Source organism: Tyto alba, unplaced genomic scaffold (assembly GCF_018691265.1).
Source record: "Tyto alba isolate M040663 unplaced genomic scaffold, T.alba_DEE_v4.0 Super-Scaffold_29, whole genome shotgun sequence".
Classification (NCBI taxonomy): domain Eukaryota; kingdom Metazoa; phylum Chordata; class Aves; order Strigiformes; family Tytonidae; genus Tyto; species Tyto alba.
This window is the reverse complement of record NW_024881303.1, coordinates 8,853,244-8,872,173: the sequence shown is the minus strand read 5'-3', so window position 1 is coordinate 8,872,173 and position 18,930 is coordinate 8,853,244. Positions and strand designations below refer to the sequence as shown.

General features: G+C 40.5%; 1 protein-coding gene across 8 annotated transcripts in view; it reads right to left on the bottom strand.

Annotated features, from left to right (window-relative positions):
• Positions 1-18,930, bottom strand: part of SYNE2 (spectrin repeat containing nuclear envelope protein 2) — a 198,665-nt gene that overhangs the window by 154,063 nt on the left and 25,672 nt on the right. For 6 of the 8 annotated variants that reach the window (XM_042798988.1, XM_042798987.1, XM_042798993.1 and 3 more), the window contains exons 3-18: positions 13,609-13,670; positions 12,550-12,645; positions 12,203-12,280; positions 12,017-12,109; positions 10,669-10,850; positions 8,830-9,026; positions 8,252-8,352; positions 7,383-7,484; positions 6,476-6,613; positions 5,430-5,594; positions 3,572-3,684; positions 2,741-2,897; positions 2,226-2,322; positions 1,878-2,065; positions 1,544-1,708; positions 84-257 (exon numbers count right to left, since the gene is read on the bottom strand). In XM_042798988.1, coding sequence (XP_042654922.1) covers positions 84-257; positions 1,544-1,708; positions 1,878-2,065; positions 2,226-2,322; positions 2,741-2,897; positions 3,572-3,684; positions 5,430-5,594; positions 6,476-6,613; positions 7,383-7,484; positions 8,252-8,352; positions 8,830-9,026; positions 10,669-10,850; positions 12,017-12,109; positions 12,203-12,280; positions 12,550-12,645; positions 13,609-13,670 — 2,108 coding nt within the window. The remainder of the gene's footprint in view (positions 1-83; positions 258-1,543; positions 1,709-1,877; positions 2,066-2,225; positions 2,323-2,740; positions 2,898-3,571; positions 3,685-5,429; positions 5,595-6,475; positions 6,614-7,382; positions 7,485-8,251; positions 8,353-8,829; positions 9,027-10,668; positions 10,851-12,016; positions 12,110-12,202; positions 12,281-12,549; positions 12,646-13,608; positions 13,671-18,930) is intronic. The other 2 variants (XM_042798991.1, XM_042798990.1) reach the window with 1 other exon arrangement.

The following is an 18,930-nucleotide window of genomic DNA, read 5'->3' as shown; positions in this document are numbered from 1 at the left end:
TCATTTTACCCCAGCCATGAATCGGTGCTGAAAGACAGGAATCTGATGAATAAGTATTTTAAGCAGTGTATTTCCATTTTCACCTTCAAATGTGCCTCCATCTCAGGTTCCACAGGCCTCTCATGACCGATTTCGCTAAGCAGGCGTCCAGTCTCTGCTGCCCAAGTGTCCACCCCTCCAAGGAGCTCTTCAATTTTCTCCAGGCCCCCCAGAAGCTCCCTGGTCTTTTCAGCAGCATCCGTGCTCTCTTCACCAAGCTATAAACAAAGAGCAGGGTAAGATGTTCATTCCTGTCATCGGTTCACAGGTCTCTCTGCTACCCTCCTGAAACACATGGTCACCACTTAGGTTACTTTCCAGCTTTTGGACCCAACAAGGATTGAAGGAGAAATAAATGTCAAACATACTGGTAAATAAGCCACGTGAGGCTTAGTTCTTCGTCTCTGGGAGCAAGTCGGACAGCACAACCTGCATCCATACGGCTCAGCCCCCTCCCCTATAAGCATGCAGCCACAGCCACTCTGCTATAGAGAGTAACTTCTGGGCTGCAGCATCCCCCAGGTTATGCCAGGGAATTGTCCAAGAGAACAATAGCTGGTGTTGGTCAAATCCAGACCAGGAAGAGTGCTAACAGTTTAATGGTAGACAGTCACAGGCCAGAGCTCAAGCATTTGCCCTTGCCTTTTGATATATAAAAATAAATAGAATATATATTATAGCCATAATGGTCAACACAATGCCAAAAAAAATAACTCCTGAAGTCCTTAAGCCCTTGTAAGTGTGCAAGAAGCCTCTTTATCTCTGCTTTCTGAATGTACTTCCTAAAAGCATCTCTTACTAAGGGTTTTTCTAGGAAACTCTGGATTTCCCTTACCCTTGGAAACATGTTTCCTTTGATTTTCTTGCATTCTCACTAAGCTAATCTCCTACAAAATTGTTCTAACTGTTTGCCATTGTTCATTGTCATAACAGTACCTTTAATAAATGTCAAAAAAAGGATCAAGTTAGAAAATGCTCTAATGTTTCCAGGCAGAGTGAAAATGTCGTTCTTGTGAAAGCATTCTAGGAAATGTAAAATCTGTAACATTAAGTAGGTTGAATAGGGATTTATAGCAGCCTAAACACCTGTCAATTGAGCTAGTGTAAAGTTACACAACCCTAGAAATATATATGCAGCAATAATTACTTTCTACTAGCTGAGTCAAAGGTTATACCATTTAGCAAAGGCTCATGAGCTCTCAATAAATTGCTTACTTCCATCTCTAGAACTGAATAAAGAGCTTTATTCAGTAATAAGATTTCCTTTTATAAGTGGTTTTAAAATTTCCATCTAAAAAATGCAACGTTTTCCATTGTGACATAAAGAGCATTTAACTGAGTCACAAAAACTGAAGGATGGGATGCCTCTGTTCCTCCTGTTTTAAAACTGGCAATATGAATTGACTGGAAGATTTATTAGCCTCTGATTAGCAAGCTGATAAGTCTAGAAAATATGACTTTGAAGGCTGCCTGATAAAAAAAGCATATGAAACTGGTAACTTACAAAGTGTGTCCTCTTCATGAACTTAGCCCATCTCCTGTTCAGTTTCTTCAGCTCTTTGGCAATATTTGATCCAACTTGCTCTTTGCTGACTTCAATAAGATAGTTTCCAGCTTCATTTAAGGAACCATGAACTGAATTCCACTTTGCCAGGATCTCAGCAGGGATCTAGACAGAGGCATTGAAATAATTTAAAGCAGAACCCTGCCAAAAGTTTACTTCCAAAATAAGGAACAGAAAAGCAGCAACAATCACCACTGTCACATATGATGTTTTCCTTCCAGGAGGCTTGCAGGTATCTCCATCTGTGATTAGAAAGAGAAATCCAACCACGTACCTCTCTTGGATGCTCATTTCGTTTTTCTTCCAGCCACATCTTTAGTAAGTGGATGTTTTCTGTATAATTACTCCAGGAAGACAGGACTTTCTGTAGGGTGGTATTTACATGGGAAATATAGTCTCTGCACACAGAAATCTTTGACTCCACTGTCTTGAAAAGTTTGCTAATTTCTTGAGGATCACCAGCTAGGACATCAAATAGGGACTATCATTATACATTTGGAAACAGAGAGGTTAATTACATAGATACAGTATTTTACACAAAACATAAGTGGGAATTAAAACTGGTGACAGCACATCAGTTCAAAATAGAGGTCTTCATATCAGTTTATGTCCAAGAACTTACCTAATTCAGGACTGCTTATGTTTTTGTTTTTCAAATCTTCACAGATGTGAGTAGCAATTTCTAGTTGTGTTTCAAGTCTCTTTTCTTCAATGAAATTCTGTCCAAAGTGAAAAGTAATTGGCATGGGTATCACTAACCCACATAAAACTAGGTAGGAAATGCAGCTCGGGATAAATTTTTTTCAATATGAGACTATAACCTGCAGGTTAAATGTAAACGGAGCAAAGCCCATCCAGCAACTCACTTGCATCCTTTAGTGTGAAACAGATCTGTTCTTTTTTCTGCTCATGCAGACAATAACTTCAAGGGGAATATTAACTCCTGAATGCCATTGCCTGAGTCACAGTCTGCATGACTCAGGACTGTTTATTTCAAAAAGTTAGGGCCCTAGGGCAATATTGAGAAATGACATAATATCATAGTATCTTCAGATGAGGACAGAAACAAGCTTGAATCAAAGAGAGGTGGGGAAGAAAAATTATTGTTGGGGTGTGATACATATATTTTAAACTTACATTCCAATTTTCCAGCAGTGATTCCACGGACTCTTTTGTCCCATATTTCACGTCCCAGATATTTAGCTTTAACATTACCTCATTGGCAATAGCTGAGCACAGACCATAGTGGTATTCAAGAAAGGTGTTGGAGTTTGTGAAACGAATATTGCTGAATCTGCAAACAGTAAAATGTTCCAAAAGTTTTCTCAAAATCACTGGATATAGAAGGCATTATTGTATAAGATTTTTAGCCTACAAACTCATAATTCTATGTATGTAAACATTGTTTTATTAGGACAGGAGTAAAATTTTAAGGTAACAACAGTTCATTTTTTAGAAGCCACACTGTAGAGTCAATATTGACTCTTCAATTTATGATAAAACTTAAATGCCCAGAAAAGGGGCATCTGCCATCTGTATGTCAAAGGGGCTCAGGTTACAGACACAGTTCACTAGTCATTTTTTAAAATATCCTCCAACAGATATATAGGATTGCACAACCTGTAGATCTCAGTGATGTTAAAAGGTGGAAATTAAAAATTAGAGAATCCACACACAGTCAAAATATTCATGTTTCCGACCCCTGGTGGGTGTTTCCTACTCACACCAGGAAAGGGCATCTGAAAAGTTCCTGTTAATGAGCTCCACTTTCTACAAATAATTAGACATTCATTGGACCAACGAGTGAACCTGCCTGCTCCGCATGACAGTCAATGTGTGCTTAGGTGGAAAACGCTCCTTTTCTGCAAGGCATGGATAAATTATGTGTTTTGTTCAGAACAGCAGAGCAAGCCAATCACAGAGCTAGAATACAACATAGTCAAATAGAGGGATTTTGAGGATTACAACCTTGTTTTCATTTCCTCTAACTTTTCAGGCAAGACTAGTGGCATATTCTTCTCATCTTCATTCTTAAATGATTGAAGGGTGTCCAAGTGAGAATCAAAACAATCCATCAAGCCCTGGAGAGAAAAAGACATAGTACGTAATTCATTTTAATTCTGGAGTATTTCATCTGGGAATCTGCAAGTCACCTGCCATTAGGGTGAGAGCTATTAAGAACTAGTCAGCACAAGACAATCTCCCAGTGTTTTTACTCATTAAGGTGCAATGAAAGTATTTAACTCATCACCTTCTAAAGTGCATGTTTAGTGCAGTACTATCCATTTTCTCTTATCACTGTGAATCTAGTTAAACATAAGGAACACAAATCTACACTACACATGTTATCAGGTGTTTTCTGCACTTCCACTATCATCTTTAGGACAAAAAAAGTGTCATTGTAACAGTTTCAGGACATGAAGTTGTTCTTTCCTATGTGTTAGAAAGACTAACAACAAAATCTGTTGAATAAACCTATTATGTCACACTTGCTTAATACTTCATTTGACTGCTCAATAAATTTCCATCTAACACCCTGCTGATAGCATATCACATCAACCCACTGATGGCCAGTATTACATGATTGTGGAATATTATACAGGCATCTGTCCCAGCAGCAAATTCCCTATGTAAAAATAAAACATAAAATGCATTGCACAGAATATAAGCATATTCATAAATGGCATATAAAGAAATATGCCAGAAGTTCATTTCTATGTAATAAGAACTCCCAGGAACCATGTTAATGGAAATGGCTAAATCCTGGGGCAGTCCTCAAACGCCAAAAGAGTGTATAGATTCTAAACATTTTATTTTGTAAGCTTAATACTATTCTGATCAGACAGTTATGAGCATTGGTGAGTAATTTCCTAGATCTTAAGAGAAAGTAAAATTTCCATTATGAGGTACCACCTTGGCACCAAGATCCCTACACGAGATGTACTAAAAGGACTGACTAGGGGAAGGAGGGGGCAAAAAATTCTCAGCAGAATGTCTTCCCATTAGGAAAAGTAGATCTGACAGTACTTAAGCATCTTTGGTTTCTTCTTCTAAAGGAACTTAATGATTTTTATCTACACGTTCAGTAGGAAAAAAGAAACCCCTAAATCAATAACATCTCTCTCTTTGTCTCATTTTTAGAAATGCTTTAACTACTTAGACTGAACAACAAAAATCATAGACCAAAAACATCCAACTTCCCCCTTGTTTGTAAAAAAAAACAAGTACAGCATTATGATGATCAGCCAGGCATCAACACATCTACTCTTTTCAAAGTTTTCAAACTCAAAAGGACATTTAAACTGTTATCAGTATAAAGATTTTAATATCAGAATAAATAACTTGCATGGTATGAAGGTATCAAAACATCTCCCATTGTTTTGAATGGAATTACAGAGTGATTCAGCAAATACTTAACTTTAAACACACAAACTTCATGAATTCACTGGAATGTAGCCCTGAGCACAAGTGCTTTTCTGAATAAGTATGCATTAAGCATAGATTTAAAGATAAGGATGCAATTACCCTGTGTTATTAAGTAACAAACAAACAAGTTGCAGGAACCACATAAAAAAGAATACCATAATTTACTCATTCAGATAGCACTCCAATTTGGTCTCAGTCCAGTGATGTCAGAAATCTTCCTTATAGACCTATGCAGTTATTTAATTAAACCCATCATCGTTCAAAGGTATGTTCAAAAGAGCTTTTCATCTTCAGAAGATAAACATATCCACATCACTTCCTAAAATGTCAAACAGCAATTCCATAACAAGTGCTTTGCTAGGTCAGACTGAAGCAGAATGTTTCTTTGTGATCGGCATACCTTAAATATTACAATTATTTCTCTGAAGACAAACATCGCTTTAAATGGGTCCTGCAAATCAGGCAAATCTTCTGCCTGCAGATGTTCTACCTCCTGAAGCCAAGCCTCAATGCTATCCAGAGGGGAGGGCAACATCTTTTCCAGCTTCACTTTCCATTCATTAATCTTAAAAAGGAAAACAAGTGATTAAATTTCTTACTGTTATTTTCTTCCCCATCCCCAAGATATTGATATAAACTCCATAAGATGATGCTCTAGACGTCCCAGGAAAAAAACAAACACCTGTCACCATTCAGAAAAGGAGCTTCCAGGGAAGTCAGCTGCAAATCAGCTATGTTTACCTGAGACTGAGGTTTGCTCCTCAGTCTGTAATCTCTGTAACACTACAGAGAATTTGTCAGTTACTATCCTTGGCTGGTGACCATCTCAAAGCTCAGAAACAGGGAAATTTATAGTGAATTAGTTTCAAAAGAGGGGAAACAGAGATACTTTGGACAGCTTTCCATCATGGAGCTAACAGGGGAAACATCTCTTCCACAAAGAGCAACTACCAGCAAGGGCCAATACGTGCCCCCTGCTTGCAGCAGAGGGAGATGACAGCCAAGCTCATTGCAAAGCACTGACCAGCCAAATCTCACTATATCACTATCTGTGCCATGGGAAAGAATAAATTAACACACTTTTCCCAGCTACATCATTATCTGAGCCATAATTATGTCCCAAAAGAACCTTTCAAGCATAAATATGCCAAAAACTTTGATCAGAAGAGTGCTCAAAGATAATCAGATGCAGGCCATTTTTGTGGACGTCTCACAGTCCTGAGGCTCAGGAGGCAGAAGGGGATTACACAGTCACCTTCTGCCTCCTCTTGGGCATTGTACACCTCAGTTTGCCTGGACTTCAGGTTCAGGGTCAATACCTCATTTATCAATTCAAATAAAGTATCACCTCTACATTTTTCCCTGTGTGAGTTCTTGGGCTAGACTTAAGCTCCTTCATCAAACATGCTCACACTTGTAATGAGGTGAGCTAGAAATGACTCTGACCTGAGAGATCAGTTTATCCCACTCTTCCCTCATCTGCTGCTGGCCTTCGCTCAGCTCAGCTTCACTTCTTTTTGATGACAACACAGGCAAAAAGGGTTTTTTTCCTTGGTTAAATGCTTCCATAAATGACATCATTTCCTAGGGATAAAAAGGAAAAATAATTCATAGAAGATGACTTCAGATGGAAGCTCATGAAGTCAAGTACTGCTTTTGAATACATTGGTATGACTTGCATTAACTTCAAATGGTGTGGTGCACGGAAAGGCAAGATAGCAGGAAAGAGGCATATTTGTCTCCAGTCAGTATTTGGGTCTGAAACTATAGGTGCCATTCACTAGCAAAATCTGTATTTAATATAGTGTCAGTGCAGCCCTGACATGGTTCTTCCCTCCCGCCAAGAGAAAGGGAAAATTTCTCCCCTCACAGTCATCCATGAGCCACTTTATTATAAACTCTGGTTACAATATAAACCAAATGAAGTTTTACTTCAGAACAACATATAGCCAACACTACAACTACTCCTCTACAACATTAGTTGGGTAAAACCTACTGATACTATTATCACAGAAACGGCAAAGGTAACACTGAAAAGGGCCTATGTGTTTGAATCTTGTCCAAGTCTTCAACTACATCAATTAATTAAAAGACACTACTTTACTCTCTCCAAAAAAGCCTTGCTCTGCTCAGGAACCAAGCAGCATACATCTTTTTCCCAACAGAAGGAATTTTATCCTACCCTTCCCTCAATCATATGAGGACATTTACCAAATTCATTGACAGATTTCCAACTCTGATTTAAAACTTTATTTACTGCTTCAGTTTAGGCAATGAAGATGAAAAAAAATAAAAATATTCTCATAAATATAGCTTCTTTTCACAGAAGCATTTAATACGGAAGGTAACTTACTTTGTACTTCTGGTAATATGTTTCATTCTCTGTGTCAATCAGCAACTTTGCTAACTTCTTCTCCTGTTCAGCCAACCAGCTCATAGCCTCTCTTACTTTTTCCTGGTAATTAGAGCAGAAAATTTCATTTTTCCATTTTGTAAGCCTTGTTTTTAATTTACATTGTGCCATAAAACAACACACATTGACCATATGATAAACCCCGTTCAAAGCTATTGAAATAAAAATAATTCCTGGGGACTCTAATGAATTTTGTGTCAGGCACTATTATAGAATAAGGCCAAAGTTCAAACGTGGCACCTGGATATATGAAGGCATCTTAAAAAAAGAGTCTGATTGCAGTCCTATCGAAATGAGATTATCACTATGGAGTATGTGAGTAACCAATTAATACATGAACTCTCATGGGAGAATATAGAGAATAGAAAACTTGGTTTTCCAACCAGTGTGATCTGTGAGTGACAACTTCTGTCCACTTTACATGTGAGCTATTAAATTTAAAGCTGGTTGTTCTGCACATTTGCAAATCTGTCTGCATCTACCCCAGTATTTACATACAGACTTCAGAGCACACATGAAGACAACTAGGCTTGAAAATGTCCTCTGTGATAGTTAAATGAAAAGACAAGACAACCTACACAGAAATTCCACCTGTATCATCAAAAATCTATCACATTGACTCCTGACTACCACACAGGAGCATCAGAAGGTTCAAGCCAATTCAGTCCTGTCAGTAACTGAATCAGAGGATCTACTATCTAACTGTTACTGAGACAGGTTATAAACTGGGTTAAGAAAGTACTGACATTCTTGGCATCCATGATGCACATTCATTTAAAAATGCCTCAGTGATAAACCACATGACATACCTGCACATCCTCTTCAGACTCACTCAGATTCCTGGAGTATTGCAAAAACTGAGCCACATAAGTCATGATTGATTTTTCATCTGGATTCATAATGTCAACATCTACAAGAGCCAATACACCATTTACATAATTATGCAGCCTTCTAGGCCTGATCACATAATTACACACTATATTGCAGTTATTAAAACACATTACCATAAACACATTTATTTTGCAGCAGCTCAGTTAACAAACCATTGACAGAAATTAATATGTAATGAACATTTTTTTTCCTTGGGAATATTTTGATATAACATGACTAACTAATGAAAAAGTTTCTCCCATGAATGGGAGAGTTTCATACCCTTTCTTCTGCATATTGTTCCTACATTTGCTGCCAATTCAAAAATCCTACAAATCCTAAGTACAGTCAATGTTATAAAATAAAGAACCTCAGGTCTGAGCATTACAGTAAAGACCAATGTTCCATTTCAAACTTAAGCACAGTCTTAGTTTTTCCTGTATTACAAGTCAACACATATAGGATTATATTAATCTCACCCCTGATAACAAAGATTAAAAAAAAGCAGATCATATACCCTCAGGTTCAAGAAGCCGTGGAATATTCAGCTCCACTTCTGCAATGCTGAAAGCCTCTCTCAGGTTTTCTTTATTGCTTCTGGCTTTTGCCTTCTCCAAATCAACTAGACCTGGTCGTAATGTTTGGATGATGGCTAAAAAAGGCAGTCCACTTCGCCAGCTTGACTTGAAATCAGTCACATTGATAAAGCCGTGCCTATCCCAAAAATGGTTAGAAACAAAACATTATAGCCTGTTTCCTCAGGTGTCCTAAGTATGAATGTAAAAATAGAATATAAATTCAGTAAAATGGAGTATGAACCAAATCCAAAGAGTTATAGAGAACCTTGCCACTGAACTTCTACAAAAGCTGGGTCAGACAACAATACAGCCAGTACTATCAGCTGCTACAATTATATATTTTTGTCCTGTTTTTGCAAAATGACTCAATGTTTTTATCTTATGTTGCATTCTGGAGATAAAGCCTTGCTGATTCAATATCCTTTCTGAACATCACCTTTGTGCTCAATATCTACGCATTCTGTGGGATGGAAAAACAACAAGCAAAGCACTGAAGAACATGTAGGTATTTATCTGTAAGGACACTGAGTATTTGAATCACCTCTGGCATTTTAGAAAATCCAGACCATAAAAGTGATCTATTACTGCCGGGAAAATATTTCTTTTTCTCTTGTTTAGTTTAGGGTCTTTAAAATGTCTTCTATTAAGCAGTGCCTGGACAGTGCTGTGAGGTGCCCAGCTCTGCAAGTCACAGTGAATTCTGGGACAACTTTCCAGAAGCAGCCTGTATATTAGGAGTATGTTATGGCATGGAAAAGATGTGGAGTTTCAAGTGATTAAATGTAGTTATGAAACAGCAGGCCAGGACTTACAAGATTTGTTCTTTTACCAATAACTATAGGATTCACTGAAAGCAAAATCAATCAATGTAATTACATTTCAGAAAGGATGCCACAAAACAGACAGCAATATTAATGAAAAACAAGCAAAAGAAAGAGGAAGATTAAATGAACACAGAGGTGATTTTTACATGCCAATCAATCTCGTCCTGTTAAAACAAAGCTAAAATGGAAACTTCAATGCCTGAAAACATTTTCCCAGCAGAAACTGTCCTATGTGCTGATGAAGGCATTTATCTCCCACTAAGAACATGGAATATTAGTAGGATGTTATTAGAACACAAAGCAACCAAAGTTCTGGAGAGAAAGGGCTGACATTATCGTAAAGCATGTTTGAAATGTCCTGGAGTGACGCACTAGTGTAAAGACTGCCCCTTGCAAGAAATATCTGTATCTGCTCCAGATTGAGCACTGTGAATGCTCCCACTGAAATCAGCACCAAGCATAAGGAAACACCTTGTTAGAACTGGGGACTAGGACCTCTAGAACTAGGGTCCTTCTTTGGGATCATGCAGTCTTTTGACAGAAAAACACAAGGTGTAGGAATCCTAGAAATCCTACATTTTCCATTTGAAAAAAAATTATTGAAACTTTGGTAACCAGTGCCAATAGTAAGAACTAAAACTAGCAAATCATGTAAATATTCCACTAGCACACAGAAGCCCCTAAGGGAGAAAAGCCAAACAACTCAATTTACATTATGGTAGTTTATTAGTAGAGTTAGCTTCACATTATTATATTTAAAGGGTTCACGTCAAAACATTTAGAGCTTGATTGATGCTAAAAGTACTGTAACAATATCTGAAATCTAAAGGGTTTTCTTCTAAGCTGTCACTAAATAATGCTAAAAAAAACCCAGGGGAAAATATCACCACATTTAGAGGAAAGCAGTAAATACAACTTGTAAGATACTGTTTATAAGTCTTGGATGGAACTTACAGTGAACACTGTTCTTTTGCCCATAACAAAAGAGCCTTTGTAGCAGACATCTTCCATCGCTCCTTAATTTTAGCACTTTTTTTAGCTGATCGACTTGCCTTTGGAGAGGAGTCAAAAGCACTTGAAGAATCAGGTAAGGGCTGATTGTAAGTACAAGCAAGTATCCTGACAAGTTCTTCAATCTATCAGAGATGATGGGAGAGTTAATCAGGCTTTAGTGAAAAATTATCAAGACATCAATGGCAGAAACCCATAGAGAATTAGAAAGGACTCAGTCAGAGCTGTAATAGTAGTTCCCTGCCCCCAGAGATAAGATCAGGTTTTTTTATCTGTTCAACCTGAACTTTTTCATGCTGAATTCCCAACTTTAGGTGATTTTTTGGCAGGAAACATTCACCCAAAGATTTCCATGTTATACTGTGGGTACCAGCAATGGCATCAAGGGACCTTTTCACTCAGTGTGCTTTTCTATTCCTACCAGTGAAAGCAGCCCAGGGCCGATGTATTTTCTGCTGTCAACAGTGTCATGCATTAGGCGTGTTCGGAGTTTGCCTGCTCAGTCAGGGTGCAGGAAAACTTACTCAATAGACCTCAGAGATCTACATTTCAGCACCAAAGTACCTTGACCAAGAAAAATGTGGGCTACAATACTGCTAAGTAGGTTTGCTTCTTAGTGCTCTCCTGAGCCCCAGTCACAAGTTCACTCCCCGTGCACCTATGTTAATTCACCACTGGGCTCTTGCTAGAAGGCAATTTGGCTCCATCATCTTCTACAGTCCTACAATATGATTAAAGCAAGGCCCTGTGCTTTCAAACTTCCCCCTAACCTCACGCCACGCAAGATGCATGCTCAGTATCTTGTATAAGAAACATCACTATGACAGCCTTCATGTTATTTCAGGCACCTGGTACTGAAAAAAATTATAGCAAGAATTACACACTGTGAGCACAGCCAACACTGAAGAGGGGGGATGCCTCTGAGGGAGACGGATGTCAGTCACTTTTCACTATTTGCTCTATTTGGAGCTTAATCATTACAGGCCTTAGGTAGATAGGCAAAGTTTGGCCTATTTTTTAACTGGTTACTTTAAAAAAATCTCAGTATCTTCCCTTCCTACTGCAGCTAGATACTGTTCATCAGGCTGTAATGCCAATATTGCATTGGTGAAGCAGTTCAGAGACACAGGAAAGACGCGCTGGTGCGTCTCCTCCCTGAGCCGTCACTTCCAGACATCAGAAAATAACCTTCTACTTTGTAGCAATTCATCTCATTTGGCAACCACGTAATCAACACATTTTTGTGCTCTTTTTCTTTACTAAAACTCCGTTACATCACTGAAATACTTACATGAAAATGAAATATAATTGTCCAAATTAGGCCAAGCACAATGGAAGGTTTTCCTTCAATAATGTCAGCAACATGAATATTTATGAGCTTGAGCTAGGGGAAAAAAAAAAAAGGATCATTGTTAACAAAGAAAATGTTCCACCAGCTCAACTGGCTTTAGTTGTGAATTTTGATGTTAATACTCACTGATCTGCTCTTTAAAAATGTCAGAGCATTTTCTATGTTACTTCTGCACTGGAAGGTATTAAATCCTTTTTCCCGTGGCTGTGAAGCAAAAAGAACAGATTACACCCTCAGTTGTAAATTTTAATTTTATTTTATATTTTAATAAGGGAATTCCTACAAAAATTCACAAACCACTTTCGACCAACTTATTTCAGTGTGTTTCAGTGTCAGTGGTGTAAGAATAAGTTACTTGCAAATAGCTCTATAACCCCAGAGAGATCATTCACATGGTTACAATTAAGCATATCCAGAAATCTTTGCTGGACTTGATGAAGAATTGAGGTAATATTTTTATTACTCTGTCTTACCAGATGTTGACCTGAAAGCACTTCCAACAGATCCAAAAGCAAATGTCCTTGCTGTATGTCTGTATACAGGTCTGAGACAACAGAAGGAGGTATATGCTGCAAAATAGATTTAAATGCTTGTCACACCATCTTTTGTATTTTTGATTTCAACACAGTACAGAACAACAGAGATTACTCTGTTGTTAAAAAAATGTTAGCATCCTTTATTTTTTCAATAAGCTAAAATATAAATCCTGCGTCTAATCAGCCGTACCCTGCTTCTTCTAACCCATTAAGATGTTAGCCTCTGATTTGCCCTAGCTCTGCCTCTGTGTTTTATAAGAGTTATTTTATGCCTCATTTTCAAGTATTTATACCTTACAAGGAGATATGTGGCAAAAGACTCCAAAACTTTTAAAAAGGAAAAGTTAAGAAAAGCAGTTAATTCATATTTTGACTTCTTGATCGATGTGCCCCAAGTACAAATACAGCTGAATAACTAAAGTCTCACTCTTCTCACTCACTTGTGGACAGCACAAACTTACCACAAGCTCAGCAGCTCCTGCTCAAAGAGGGAACAAAATAGCATTCTTTCACCTGAGCAAGTCCGAGCCCCAGCACACACTGCATGAGATACTTTGTGAAAGTTGAAGAGCACCTACACTTCTGTGTGGTTTGTCTTAATATTTACCAGTCACCCAGGTCATCCCATTAAACTCATGTTCTTGGATTGCATAATAGAATAATGCTTATCTAAACTCAGTTACAGCTAATCATAAATACAGAATCTCATAAAACCCTGAGACGTGTGCCACAATCCAGCACAAGTGTGTTTTACCACATTAGTAACAAAGGTACTGTCATCTCCCTGCAAACCATCTCTTACAAATGTCCTTGGACAACCACAAACACAATGCTGTTGCATCTATTAAACAAATGCTTTCCAGTGGCTACTTTTTCTGGTCAGTGCCTAAAAACCTTATATTAATTTTGTTTATTCCTAAAAATTTTAATCTCTGTACCGCACAACCAAATCAAAAAGGCAAAGGGCATGTCTTTCCTAAAGAGTCCCCTTCTTACCTTTGCCAGTATTGAATTTATCCAGCTAGTGAAGGTTTTCTTCTGTGTAAACTCTCGCTGCACTGGGGAAAAAAACAAAAAAAAAAAAACAAAACAAAACAAAAAAAAAAAGGGTTAATGAAAAAAACGATCTGGTTTTATTACTCTCTCAGAAAGATACATGGCATCCATCCAAAATCTAAGGTCTATTCTTCCAGACATTAAGTTACTATTTAATATTAGTTTTTCTTAACTCTCATTTTAGAGGTGATATTTTCTTGCTTGCAGAGATGGTACTGCAAGGACCTCTACAACTGGATGCAGCAAAGAGCAACTAATGAAGATCTTCTCAAAAGCTCAGAAATGCTAACAGCAGTATGAACACATCATTCTACAAAGCAGTAAGTCTAGAATTACTTCATCCATTCCTAAACGTTCCTTGAAAGACTCGGGGCCATCATCGGTACCAGATCCATCTTGAAATTCAGGAAAAGCCATGTATGGAGTTGGGTGATGAGACCAGGATGGAGACTGGGATTTTGTGATAAATGAGAATCTGTAGGTGAAGCCACACAACAGGATGTCTTGGCCAACTGAAGGGCTGGGGAGAGTTATTGGGCTGTCATCAGGGAACAGCATCCTTTTCAGTACTGGGACCTCCCTGCGGTATGCAGACCATTAGTCCAGCCAAAAAGGGGCACACGGGGTCTTAGAGTAGGAGGGAGGAAGAAGGAAGTGCTTGAATTTGTGCCCCATCAAAAAACAGTAAAATGGGACTCAAAGCGTGACCCGGTCATGCAAAGATCCAGCTCTTCACCCAGGTCCTTCACACTGGTACACAGTGAAAAACTACCAGCAGTTGTGAAGGGAGATGGGAAGTTGGTTTAGTCCATGTTTCAAAAATCAGAATATTTAAACTGTTTCTCACACCAGAGTAGAGATCAAGAGAAGGGAAAGCCCTTCTCCATGGCTTGTGGGTAGCAGAGATGAAGAAAAGCCTAGTTCCCCCCAAAGGTGAAGCAGAGTGTGAGCAGCACAGGCAGACTAGACCAGCTCCCCAGCCCTGTCCCTGGTCATGGCTGGTAGATCACACGACTCCCCAGCCCACATTCCCTCCCAAAAATCCACCCCATTCCCAAGACACTTCACCACCAAAACCATATGTCCCTGCTGGATGTCCATACACAGGTCTGAGGTAACAGCCAGAGGTGTTCGCCCCTGAGCTTACAGACTTTCAGGCCTCACCACTGTGCAGGCACTGCCACCAGCAGCCATCCCAACGGCTCGCGGGAGCAGGTGACAACACAAACTCCTTTCTCTCTCCATTTTCGCACCAGCATTGTCTGCAACCGTTGGAGTTAGCTTCCCCAAAACCAGGACAAAAAGAGAGTACCACCCGTGCAAGGGGCCTGCCTGGAGCTGTGGAAGGGCGGTCATCCCTTCCTCCTTCCTTATTTGAATAAAACCCCAAAAGGCTGCACTGTTTTTTAATAGCCCAGATATTACAAAACAGGCCAAACAGACAATTACGTGAGGGAAGGCAAGACTATACAGCTAGCAGAGTCGACTTGGTTGCCCAAACCACCGTCTTCGGCCTGTACCAGCTGCTTGGCTCTCCCAAGCCTTCCCCCGAGGGCTGAGGCAGACGCCAGCCCCTCCACGCACGGCTGTGGGCAGCTGCCCCCGGGGTCGGCCTGCCAACGCTCCTGCCGCCCATCGCGGGCAGCAGAGAAGCAAGGCCTGAGAGGCAGGAGAGGTGCAAAGCCAAGAGAAAGAGCAAGCTCCTCTCCCCGCCGTGCCGGGCGGCAGGCGGGGCTGCGGCAGACAGCCCGGAGCAGGGGATGGGACCTCGGGTCATGGCGACACAGGGGCTCGGAGCTCCAGCGTGCGTGGAGGCAGTCGGGCCGTGGGATGCCGGCCCACCACCCTCCCGGGAGGGCAGGAGAGGACAGTGCACATCCCGCGCCATGGCCCCAGCGCAGCAACCTGGGGAGCAGCAGCAGGCATGGCCTTGTGCATGGCCCAGGCCTGGAGGGAGGTGGTGGGCGAGGTGGCTGCCGGGGTACTCGCTGCCCACTTCCCAGCTGGGGTAAATCCTCCCACCGTGTGGGAGAGGCAGCAGGAGACTCTGAGCAGGCCACCAGCCGGCAAGAAACAGCAAATCTGGGAGGCAGGCTGGGAGCAGATGATCTCTGCCTCTGAACGCATGCTCTCGCACAAAAGATTAATGTGAAGGCAAGTTTGACATCATAAGTCAAGCGCAAGACTACTCAGCAATGGATATGTATGTTTTTGTAGGCTAGGCAGGATGAAAGATACCAAAAATATCAAGCCCTTGGGGGAAAAAGAAAAAAATCCTGACTGCTCTGCCCATGAAAATGCCACTCAGGAAAATGTCCCACACTTTATTATTCTCTGGGAATTTGGCAAACACAAACCCCAGTCCTCAGTGGCTTTTCATCGTCCAAGACAGCCTGAAGGGCTTGGCCACAGAGCTTCAACAACTCACAAAGCGGAGCAAGCTGCTTAAGGATAATGTGGCCTCCTGCTCCTTACCCCACCATCTGACCCACAGACCTCCTTCTGCTTCACCAGGCGGGTGAGCAGCAAGAAAAACATTCACACATTACCTGTGTCAAGGGCTGGTTTGCACCCTGCAACTAACGCATCTTTCAAGAGTCCTCCTCTAATGTGCAATACTATGATCCTGTTGGAGCATGAAACAGTCAATTTCCCCTGCTTGCTGGATTGTTTCCTGCTTCTTTTTAAATACCACAGAGATCATGATGAACAGTAAGATAAGGGCAGTCTTAAAGACACAGACAAAAATGCAATCTCAAAATTCTGCTTTGTTTGGAAAACAGAAAATAAGTGCAAACATGCCACACAGACCAATCAATGCCGCAATGCTCACAAGGACATAAATAGCATGGAGATATTGCCTTCATGTTAGCACAGGACCCAACCACACCCTTTGGTTGAATACCCGTGCGGGAGCCATTCCAGTTACCTAATGAGCAATTATTGAGTAGCTGTGCTCAATTTTATAAGGCAGGCAAGGCTGGTATTTCTGGCACTTGAAAAGGGACAGAAAGCAAATATTAACTGCTCTGCCTGACGCCAGTGACTCCTTCAGCTGTAGCTGTTGCCAAACACACTACTGCTACTGATTTCAAGAACTTGATTTTGGGGTTGGTTACAGATGAGGACATTTGGCCTTGTTTTGGTTGAATCTCTCCATATTAATGTGCAGAAGCATTATGCAATGTGGGCCAGATACTGCAAGTGTTGATTCACATCAGCTCTCAGGCAAATGTCTCACCTGGCAAAAGGACAAAGCAGTTATTTCACTGCGCACACCTAAACACACCTTACGCCCTCCCCCTGCTATAGCCGCTGCCTAGTGCAACCCACCAGGCTGCCTTACAAGCTGATGCAGCCTCAGCTGTCATGCGGCTTATTTTCCTACCCAAATAAATAATAATAATTAAAAAAAAATAATAATCTCACTGTGAATCAATAGCAAAAATCCACGGCTGCCAATATGTTCCTGGACTGTAGTGCAGCAGTCACTCTGCTTCCATCCAGGCCACACAACACACAGCTCAGTACAGATGTGCTTCTGGCACTGTGGTAGGCAGTCATATTTCAATTTTCAGGCCAAATATGTTTTCTCTCTTGGCTCCCCCCCCTACTCTACTGCTCAGAGGCGCTAATGATTTAATCAAGCTCTCGAATTCTTATCTCTACCACGTGGTTAATTAATAAGGATTTTTATTTTTATGAGGATGAATGGGTTCTTTGTTAGGCCTTTTTATAGGACTCTTAAGTGACCTTGGTTTTCTCTTGCCCTAGTTTTCAAAATGTCACTGACCTAGAATAAAGAAGCTATCAGGAAAAAACTGATCATTTTCTTTACTTTGGGCCAAAACCCACTGAGCCAAAAAGTGGATGTAAGAGAACAAAATAAGAACATGCTAATGTGAAAACACCCAAAATCTATCACATTTCACCCTGTATTTTAAAGCTTATCTTCAGAACAACTCTTCAGGGAGGAATAACACATAGAAGCAGTGTGTCACGTAGGCTAGTCAAAAATCAATACACACTGCTGGACATGACTGTTTTATCCAGTAATGAGCTATCAACAAGTGCTACAAACCAGACTAATCATTAAGGGCTGGAGCATGGGGACACGGCAGGGACCACAGCGGTAGGGAACTCTCCCAGGGGGAAGAGGAGGGGAGGGCAGGAGCGCCGCCAGCCATGGTTTTACTTTCAGCCTTCCTTTGACAGAGATAGAGAAGAGTCATACTTAAAATTAATGTTCTCTCTTCTGTTGCCTTTCGTGCCTCCCTTCCCAAAGCCGGAGACAGCAGCTCACAGAAAAGTGCTGTCTCCTCCCTCGGCAGGGAGATGGGGGAAGCAAATGGCAGCAGAGCAGATATACCCTGTCTGTCCATGCTCATCAATGTCACCAAGCAGTAAAGAGGTTTTCTTCTGTCACGAGGACCAGTGTATCACTGCCAGTGAATCAGTTACAATTGCGTGGCTTTTTTCTTAAAAAACCAACCAACCAAACAAAAAACAACGACCAAAAAAACAAAACAAAACAAAAACAAACAAACAAACAAAAAAACCACAATTATTTGAAATTAATGAGCACAAATCTGTCTGTCATCCTCCCATCTCCATTTCACCAGAAGGAATTACCTCGTGTATGATATATTTTTAGACCTTCTTTTCACCATTCAGGTCATCTGAGGCTATGGCTACAGCAGCAAGCAGTGGAGCTCAAAAGGAACAAATCAGCAGATCAAAAGAGCTGGTGGTCAGGATGTAGCATATCCACCACATGTTTAGGGAAGAAAGGTTGTGTTGGACTAGTTCTAGCCTGAATGTCCACAGACAGTCATGGTACCTTATTGGAGCATTTATTTCAGTTTAATTCAAAATAACCATTTCCACACTCCCTGATGGCTCAGCAAAATGAACCAGAGCATAGTCAGCAGGGATAACTGGGAGAGCTCCTTCGAGACAGCAGTGCTGGTATGAACTAAAATACCAAGCAGGTACATGCTGTAAATGATGGGAACTATCAGAACCACCTTTAAGTACTTGCCAAACCAGGGAGAAGGTGAGCAATTTACCCCTGAGCCCTTTATACAGTCCCTCCCCTTCCACCCCGTAACAGTTTCATTTTCTGCAGACAGGAAAGCAGGGAAAAGAGTTATTTCCAGCATTTATATTCAGCAACATGGTGTTAAGCAATTGAAAACAAACACAGTATTTTTTGTCAAGATTAAGAAGTTTATCCAAAGCCCAATGAAGGTGATAAAAATA